General features: G+C 39.8%; 1 protein-coding gene across 3 annotated transcripts in view; it reads left to right on the forward strand.

Moving 5' to 3' along the window:
• The window catches only part of rxra (retinoid X receptor alpha), a 124,385-nt gene extending 115,042 nt beyond the window's left edge, over positions 1-9,343 (forward strand). For all 3 annotated transcript variants that reach the window (XM_011481988.3, XM_011481990.3, XM_020707820.2), the window contains 4 exons: positions 1,372-1,504; positions 4,304-4,395; positions 6,497-6,602; positions 6,827-9,343. In XM_011481988.3, the coding sequence (XP_011480290.1) occupies positions 1,372-1,504; positions 4,304-4,395; positions 6,497-6,602; positions 6,827-6,974 (479 nt within the window). In that variant the 3' untranslated portion in view covers positions 6,975-9,343. The remainder of the gene's footprint in view (positions 1-1,371; positions 1,505-4,303; positions 4,396-6,496; positions 6,603-6,826) is intronic.
• The last annotated feature ends 661 nt before the right edge of the window (positions 9,344-10,004 follow it).

A 10,004-nucleotide genomic window follows, 5' to 3' on the forward strand; every position in this document is an offset into this window, starting at 1 on the left:
TCAGAATCAACAAAACATAACAGATAAAAACACAAAGATTGTGTTACTTCAAAGCCAGTCACAGTCAAAAGTGTTTCTGTCAACTTCCTGGTTAACTTCTGCAGTAAAAAAAACATAAACATTAATGTTGTTTAGGGTCATTTATCAACAAATCCTTCAAATGTTTTCCACAATTTTTCCATCTTCAAAATTTTGTTGGACTACCGTTCCAGTCGATAGATGACGAGAAGATAGGGAATTGCCACAACACCTTAAAAAAATGACTCTTTAAAAACTAGAAAACACTGACACTTTACTTTGAAGATTTATAAACTTCCAGTGACAGTGGCACAAGTGGTTTATTTAATTTTTTCACTTAAATTCCAAACATATTCTCCATATTAAAGCGATATTACATTGACAAAAGTTTATTTTACCATACTTTACTATATTTATAATATTACTAATATTTCATCATATTTGTACTCAAATTTTCAAATATCCAAGTATTCTGTAATCAATGCAGGTCAGCACTACGCCAGCTAACTCCTTAAAGTTGGAAAAGAATGGTGTCAGGCTGCCCGACTTAGGCCACACTCCCATAATTACTGCATTAATCGGATTTTTGTGGAAAAGCAAACTAGCTGCTAAAGATCACAGATGCAGCTCCAAGCAGCATGGAGTGAATCATCTGTCACTTCTGCTACATTCACCGCTGCCACATGCTGAAAGCTCTTCAGGGTTCTCCCAACACATTGCCTACGTTCCAGGCCTGTCACTCCGAATTACACCATCATGTGGAAAAAAACAGATATGCGCAGCAGAGCCATCACTTTAAAAAAAAAAATGCTCCCATCATTTCTCCTCCTTTTCACATTCAATGATGGAGAGACTTCACCAGAGTAGAAAGACATTATTCTGCAGAGCTCGTCTCTTCTTTGCTCTCAGGTTTTCTATAAATAACCACTTTAGTTCTGCTGTATCACGGATAAAAGCATCCCAGCTTCTCTCAAAGCCAAATCAACTGTGGGGAGAAGAGGCGAGTGTTACCAGGCAGAACAGTTAAAGGAGCCCTGTCACTCCTGCAGCGGCGTCTAGTGTCTTCGCCGCCCCCCATGTCAGGCCCCCTGCTTTGGCACATCAAGCCTGTTGTCTTTATTGTGATGGCAGGCGCAGTTCATCCCTTTAACACGCCTGTCTCTTTAGAACACACGACTCAGATGTCTTAGTAATAACCTGATGCTTTTGCTTGGGAAAACTGCAGGGTTTCATGGTGCTTCTAATTGCTTCATTGGAATTCTACTTTTGTTGTCCATTTCACTTCATCTGAATGCAGCATGCACTGTTGCATATTTCTCACTTTTCTGCAATCTGTTCCCTCATCTTCCTCAGGTTGGAATGAACTCCTCATTGCATCATTCTCACACCGTTCCATAGCAGTGAAAGACGGGATTCTGCTGGCGACGGGGCTGCACGTCCACCGCAACAGCGCTCATAGCGCCGGAGTCGGAGCCATCTTTGACAGGTGATTTACTTCTACCTTTCTAAACTTTGACACCGTTTCCGGCCCCATATTTTAAAGGCTTGTAGTTGTGATTACATTGGCTCCTAAGTCATCACACACAAATCCTGCTTGAGCTTTAACAAACTTTAATATTCTGCTTTATGACAGCATCTGCCATTTATGTTTTATTTAACAAAATATTACACTTTTACTTGAAGTTTTGAGCAGTGTCGGAACTATTGACTGAGTCCAGTGTAATAAATATGTGTACCAATGCGTATTGGAGCTCTCAAGGAAACTCTGACCTGCTCAGAAGATGTAAAAAACTCCATGCAAAGTTGAGTGAAGTCAGGAGAACTCAGGAACCACGCTGGTGACGTTTGACGTTCTGGGATAGCTAGCTGAAAAACAGACGTACTCTCCTCAGCATCATCAGTCTGAGCGGATTCAAGATGGAATGTTTTGGAAGTTACTGATATACTTTCTGTAAAATCTTTACCAAAAAATGCATATGCCTTTTTTTAAGACACAATAATTTCAAATGTTGAGCAACACATGAAAAAAGAATTGATGTGACATGATCTTTCAGTAGAGAAATCTCTGCTGAAGTTTTTTTAGGAGTTGATGTTGGTCATTATCAAATAGAAAATGATACATATTTTTGTGTTTATAATTGTTTTTAAAATTTTAAGTTAATAAAAAAAATCAGCTAATTTTTTTTCTTCATTAAGATACCTGGCTGGCTTCTTAAATAAGAAAAAGGTTTTACTTTTATTTTTTTTACTCAAACATGATAATGGAAGCATCATGATGCGGGCTGGTGAGTCTGAAGAGTTGACCCAAAACCAACGCATTCAGTTCTTAACATTTTATCTTATATAGTAAAACCACAAAATCGCTGCCATAACCTCTGGAGAGTTGTGTGAAAATGCTGAAGTGACCCAGAATTGAACTGAACAATTAAGGATCTCTGATTATGGCCAGGCATTCCCAATCCAACCCAAACGGTTCTGCCAAGAACGTCGAAATTTCCAAAAGAAAACTGAGCCAAGCTCCTACAGTCATTGCCAAAACAATGGAAAAAGAAGTCCAAAATAAAACAAGCAAACAAAAAAGAAAAAGATTTCTGAGGTGTTTGCTTTATCGTACAAAAGTAAAACTTTGATGTGTTTGAGAGCAGAGCTGGAACCCTTTGATCTGCCCGGTAACTAGCATTTACAAGACCTATGCTATCTTTTCACTCAGTGTGGCAGAGATGAGGATTCAGGGTAGTGATTAGGCTTCATTACCTACTACCGTCTCTCTTTTGCCCATCCAAATGAAGAAACTAATGAACTCACACACTCCAGTCACCACTTCTGTCTTCCCTTTTTTTTCCTTGTTGCTCTTTTGGTTTGGAGCAAATTGAATTGTGCTGAATTAAGAGCAGCAATTGACCTGAGACTCCAAACGGGAGGGCAAGAAAGAAACGGACTAAGATGCAGTCATAGAAGGGGGAGCAGTTTGAGAGACACACCCACCAGTGATGCCATACAAACTGTCAGCTACTGAGCTCCATCCTTCATTTCCAAAAAAAGAGTAATAATAAATTATATTCAAAAAAGTCTATTTTTGAATTAGAGACATTTGCCGCATTAGCGTATTCACAGTACCTTGCTTGCAACACCTAAAAAAACAGACTGACAGCCCTAAACTAACATTAGTGTGACAATGTCAACTCCCACCTTCCTAGTAACACGTAAAAAAAACAGTTTGACGCTGCTACATGTTAGCTACGGTAGTTTATTCACAATAACACCCAGCCTTGCTTGCAACAGCACAACCAGAAATAATCCATATATAAGGCGCTCTGGATTATACGGCACACTGTCAATTATTGAAAAAAATTCAGACTTTTAAGGGCATTTTATTGTGCGGAAAATACCGTAGTAAATTTTGGCTTTTTAATTGGAAAAATCACAAAAAAATGAGATCAAACAGTTTTTAATGTTATAACAAAGATCAAACTTGTAGAAACAAAATGAAAACATTTCTTTTAAAGAAAAAAATCAAAGACAAATTCAAAACAATGTGAAAAATGTCTAAAAACCAAATAGCTAGCGGCGGCGCGCGCGAGTGCAGCGGCTCTCAGCTCTCCAGCATGGCTTTTTGTTCTATTGTTTGTATTTTATTTACTTTTGGATTTTTGCTACGCCGATTTTAAATACCACCGCCAGTAAAAGTTATGTAGCTTGTACATATGTATATTTTCAGTTAAACAGAATTTTATAATTCTTTAGAAGATTACCTATTTTTATTGTTTAAGCAGCTGGAGAGCACCGGAAATTTCGTTGTCACAAGTTTCTTGTGTAACAATGACAATAAAGGCTTTCCGATTCTGATTCTGATTCTGACTCTGATTCAATGTTCTAAGGATTTATTCAAAGGGTGTCACAATGATGTTTCAGAAATCTAGTTATGTTTGTTTTAAACCAAAAATGTCAAAGCTAAAAACTTTAATAAACCTTCATGTTCAATTTGGAATGAAACTGTACTAATGTGTGGCTGGGCATCATTCCTATATTATTCTACACAGTTGATGTGATTGTTCTTAGACTACTTAGGGCTAAAATGGATGCAAGCTTCTCCTGCAGCTCAGATTGGACCCTTTTAGGTAACTCCAGAAAACTCTCCAGCAAAGTCTACCACTTAAGGTCAAATGGCTTCCTGTGGTCATAGCTTTTCACGCTGGATGTTTGACATGACACGATAGCCGAGTGTTGAATTTTAATGAACCCCACATCTGACTTTTTCTTTCTTTCTTTTTGATGTCTTTTGCAGAGTTCTGACAGAGCTGGTGTCAAAGATGAGGGACATGCAGATGGACAAGACAGAACTGGGGTGCCTTCGAGCCATTGTTCTTTTCAACCCAGGTAACTGTGTTCGTATGGAAGATTTGTATATAGTCCCAGTCTGATCATCGCTAAAAGCTTTCCCAGTGGTTTTTTCATTATGATATTGTCATTTTTAGCCAAAATCCAAAAAACTGTTGCTTTCTAGGACATAGTTTCTGCAGAGCGATAGTAGTTGGACAGTAGTAGTTTGTCTCTGAGTTGTGGGCTGGGCTGTTAGTGCAAAGTAAGCCGTCCTCATTTCCCGTCACCCATTTGTTGAAACCCTTTCCTGCTAGCTTACAGCCCCTCACACCCCCAGCCTAACATTACCGATGCAACAAAAATGGCGAGCAAGACTAAAGATAAGAAAAATAGAAATAGGTGCAAGTTTACTCTTTTAGAGAGAAAAAAGTGGAGAACGCTACACCCTCTTTCCTCCTCCCTGAGTGATCCCAGGTGTCAAACCCACCTTTACCTCCTGTTTTTCTGCAGCTGTTGGAGTGGAGGCTCTCCTTAACTCTGCTCTTATCAAAACCCAAGACTCATTTTAGTGCCGTGAAAAAAATCTCCCTGCAAAGATTCAACCATGAATTTAGAAAATAAGATAAACACCCTTTGAGTGAGAGCTTCGTGAGGCCTTTGCAGATATGCTTAACACCCCCTCCACACACACACACACACACACACACACACACACACACACACACACACGCACACCCCAATCTTCTAAACTGCACATACTGTCCAGGCCACATGCAGGCCCATTGGCCTCCGGTTCACTTTTCCATCCGGATCCTCCTTAATTAGCGGTTTGCGAGACTGGTCTGACTGGGGGAGCAGAGGGGTTGGGGTGTGGAGGAGAGGAGGTGCCAGTGAGGCTAAAAGGGCCCTCAGTCCTTCCTTTCCCACACTGGCGGATCTAGTCCAGCCATTAAGAGCAAATGTTCAATAATTGCTGGTCGATCGCACAAGGCTTTGTTCATCAGAAATGTTAATAAATGATGTGTTTGTTTTGTGAATCAAAGGCGCGTCCTTCACTGAAGCTTAAATTAGCACAGCCTTAATTGAGGTAACCCAGAATGCGGTGACATATGTTCATGTAGAGCTGTGAGGTTAAAACTCAATGAGTGAGCTGTAACCCCCCCTCCCTCCCCCCAACGTTGTGGGGCACAAAAAAATAAATTCATTAAAGCTTTTATTTACCAAATAAAAAAATGAGTGTTGCAGCTGTCTTTTAGTTTTCTTTTTAATATTCACGCTTGTTTGTAGGTCATTAGTAAAAGAATATACATGACAAATAATGTAGTCATTTTGGTATTATTTTTCTAACCTAAATATATATCTGTCATGCAGTTATCCCTCTTTTAAACATATCTAAATACATTAATAATTGATGTCTTTCTTACTTTTAAAATGAGAAGCTGTACAAATTGCAAGACACTGATACTAAAACACGGTTTTTAAAAATGAGTCCTTGCAAAAAAGATGGAAACGTTTTTTCTTTTTTTAAATGTTGGTCAAACATCTTGGAGTTCAGCGGGATGGAGGATGTTTTCAGGGTTCTTACAGAATTCCCATTGAAGATCGGCATGGCTTTTTTGTAACCTCATTTTGGATTTGATTCAAATAAGAGAAGAATTGCACTACAAAGTTCCCTCGTTTATCTTGGGAGTAACGTTCTGAAATCCATGATGAAGGAATATAGATGTTTTACGGCTGTAAAACCCCTCACTATAGACTTTTCTCAGACAGACATGAACATTTTTAAAATTCTCTGCCCTGTTTAAACTCTCAAAGTTCAAACTTTCATTGAAAATAAGTCCAGTTATTGAATGAAAGCAAAGATCAGTTTGATGGAAAATGTGTGTAGATTTGGTAAGTATTCTGTACAGGAGACACTGCATGGAGGAGACTGATTGACAGGTCAACTGCGCTGTTTAAAACAAAGCATACAAAATGCTCTAAAACAATTGGGTGGGCTGCATTAATTTTTTTTTACATTTTGAAATCTTTCAATAAAATTAACAGCAAATATTGTAGATTGTGGATTTGATGGATCAATATAGATTCTCTAAGAAAAGATTCAGCCTAAGTTTTACCCACTTTGGTGACTCTTATTTCCGTTTCTGTGTCTCTGCAGACTCTAAAGGTCTTTCTAACCCTGGTGAAGTAGAAGCCTTGAGAGAGAAAGTCTACGCATCCTTAGAGGCCTACTGCAAACAAAAGTACCCTGAGCAGCCGGGCAGGTGAGATGATCCCAAACGCCACTGCAGAGGTCTCTGCGGTGGGTTGCAGGGTTTAAGAGTCTGCTACTTATTTCCTAAGAAGCCCCTTCAATCTTGAGTCACAAAAATCACTAAATATGATACTACCTCCTTTTTTTTGCAATAGAATAATCTCAAACAGATGAAAACTCAGAGTTGTTGCAGGGTCTGCGTCAATCACGGTGTCTCTGTTTTGTGTTCGTCAGGTTTGCCAAACTGTTGCTGCGGTTACCGGCGCTGCGCTCCATCGGCCTCAAGTGTCTGGAGCACTTGTTCTTCTTTAAGCTTATCGGGGACACGCCCATTGACACCTTCCTCATGGAGATGCTCGAAGCACCGCATCAAATGACATAATAACCGACAGCCCTGCTCTCTTCCTGTCCCCTTCACCCCCCTTTTTAAGTCTTCATCAAGGGACAGACATAAAGACTGTGGATGGAGACCCACCCTCTATCTCCATCCCCTCTACCGCTCTTGGATGGGTCTCAAAACCTAAACTGCATCACGCTAAAGGGTTTGTTTTATACTTTGTAAAAAAAGCTATAAATAAGAAATATATATAATGAAAATAGGTCAAATCCAAACAGCAACAAGAATGACATCAGAATGACATCAAAGGACTAGGAGGAGGACAGGTGGTGGACAAGCAGCCGTATTGAGCCTTTGTTTTCCATCTCTGCTACCAGCCTGACAAGAAAAAGCAGTAAAACCGGCAGGTATGCTCACCTGAATGATGTCACTTTTGACGAGGACAATCCTAGACTCTCCACGGGATGTTTTGACTCGGACCTTAGTGGGCCCTGGTTTTCGGGAGGAGACACACGCTCCGACCGACCGACCACTGCTGAAGGGTCAGAGGTGGTCTAACGAGACTGCAAATGCTCACAAAGCTCAGGTCTCCGCCCAGCAAATCCAACTATGTCTTACTGTATCAGCACTGTGCAAGGATGTCTGAGTAGTCCACTAACTAACCCTTAATAACTGACGGAGAATCGTCTGCAATGTACAATCCATGCGGCTCTGCATGCTGCTCCACTGGCTTTACGCTACAGCGGCAGGCACAGGGACTACTTTTGTCCGAACCGTTTTCTGTGCAGCGCATTTAGTTGTCTGAAAAGTGATCCTTAATATCGGTTCTTCTCATTTCCTGTGAACACACCAGACTGCACATTCAGAAATCCAAAAATCACCTCATATCTACCTGTACGGAAAGTTACAAGTGTATACAGGATGTTTGTTTGTTTTTAGTTTTCACTGTAACATTTACCTCTGTGTCCAAACCTTTAGCATCCCCTCTATGGGAGAAGCGCTTGTCTGCTGCAGCAGAGTCACTCTTTTGTTTGTTTGTCTTTTTGTTTGCTACTCGGCACTTAACCTGACGGCAGAGGAGACGACTTGGCACTTCTACAGACGACCCAAGTGTCATTCGATCTGAACTGCAGAGTCAGATATCTCCATGTTCTGTATAAATGTGCTAGACGCCCATGTTTTTTTACTCTGTTTTTCTCAAAACGTTGCAGCTTAAGACTATGCATGGAGTGCATTTCCAAAGATCGTCCACAGACGTATGTAAATGTGTGAGGTGGGCGTCGGCATTGTTCAAAGAGTTAAAGGTCAATCTGTTCTGGTTCTTTCACCCCAAAATGACAAGCATCTATTGAGGAATAGCTCTTTTTGGAAGAGCCTATCATTAGATTTCTTGGCAGGACTACGATGATAAAAGTACTAAAAATGGATTTCCATCTTGCACCTTAACTCATCTTAAAAAAATAAAGAGTAACAAGACAAACGGAAGCACCATTGTTTCCTCCGAAATTCACATTTCTGAGGAGCATGTGGAGCTTATTTGTGTTTTCATGAATACATAACCAGTTTTCACAACATAAACTGAAAGTGGCTCCATGAAGAATCAACAACAAAATTTCATGTGAACTATTATTTAAAGAAGCTATCTTCACTATAAAAAGTTCCACCAGGCGATAAAGATCAGCAGAGATCTTCATTTTAGAGGAGAGCTGGAGAACTTGAATCATGCATTTGTAATTTAATTGCAGTTGGCTCCCTCTAGTGGTAGAGTGATGAAATTAATCTTTGAAATCATCCCTGCTCCTCTGGATCAGGCTAAAATAACAGAGCAATATTTCCTAAATGATCGTTTGGGCTTTTGTTTGGTTCTGTTCAACAAGGCAACTCGGATTCTTGCAACCTATCCTGGTGACAGTATTAACTGCCTGCTTGAGCTCAGTTTACAGTATTTATATGTTCACTTTTTTTGTTCAGAGTTTGATACATTTTGTTGAAATTCTTCACCCTTGTTTTTTAACAGAGGCAGATTAAAATATGAAAACTGCAAACTTTAAACAATCATTGCCGAGGTGCAAAGCCGTATCTTTGTGTTTAATCCGAGGTTGACTGTGACTGCAGGTCTCTTAAGCCATATGAAGTGATGAACGAGCAGGCCCCTCCAGCAGGAGACATAGAAATGATCACCAACGTAGAAGAATTGCCTACATGAATGCTTTATAAACATTAAAGCTCTATTTTGTTAATATGTACATGTGTGTATATTTATAAATATATAACAGCAGATCAGTTCTTTCGAGTATTTCCAAAATTGAAGGAGAGGGTTACAGTCTTTTTTGACCAAACGGTTGCAGTTCCACAATGTCGTTTGGGGTTGGACTTGCATTGTATACATTAAAAAATGAATCCTGATCAACCAGCAGCAGCTTTTTGGCTGTTTTTGTGACCTCAAAAGAAAAAAGACAAGGAGATAAAAAATAAATATGGTTAACCCTTGTGCTATCCTGGGCACTTTACCATTGGGAGTTGGGTCATCTAGACCCACTAGACAGTGCTCTGAACCTTTTTTCTTCAAAGATTTGTGATCTTCACTGATGTCCATGGATTACATGAAATCCTCTTCACCTTTATCCACCTTTGTCATGGAAGGAATAACACATCAATGTAAGGATCGGGTCATCTGGACCCCATAGGACAGCACAAGGGTTAAGACTTTAAACTCTCCAAAATGTTGCTTTGCAAATTTATGTTCAACCAGTGTTTTCAGGAAAAGCCGAGCTTGTGACACAATCACTGCTTTCTTTGTCGCGTGCAGTTTCAATGTTTTGTTTAAAAAGGAGGAAATTAAAAAACACACACACACACTTGGAAAAAAAAGATCTATTTTTGTACAAAGGTCATTTTATCCTTTGCTTGTGTACTCTCTCCTCTTCTGTGAGCCGTTAAACTTGTGGAAAAAAGATTACTCGACTCAAAAATGTAATGTGGGCAAAATAGTCAGCTTTTGGCACTTTAACTGTGTCGCTTTTTCCTTTTCAAACCTGTCGCCGCACGATGGGAGCGTCCGTTTTTTTTTTTTGG

The sequence above is a fragment of the Oryzias latipes genome, chromosome 12 (assembly GCF_002234675.1).
Source record: "Oryzias latipes chromosome 12, ASM223467v1".
Lineage (NCBI taxonomy): Eukaryota > Metazoa > Chordata > Actinopteri > Beloniformes > Adrianichthyidae > Oryzias > Oryzias latipes.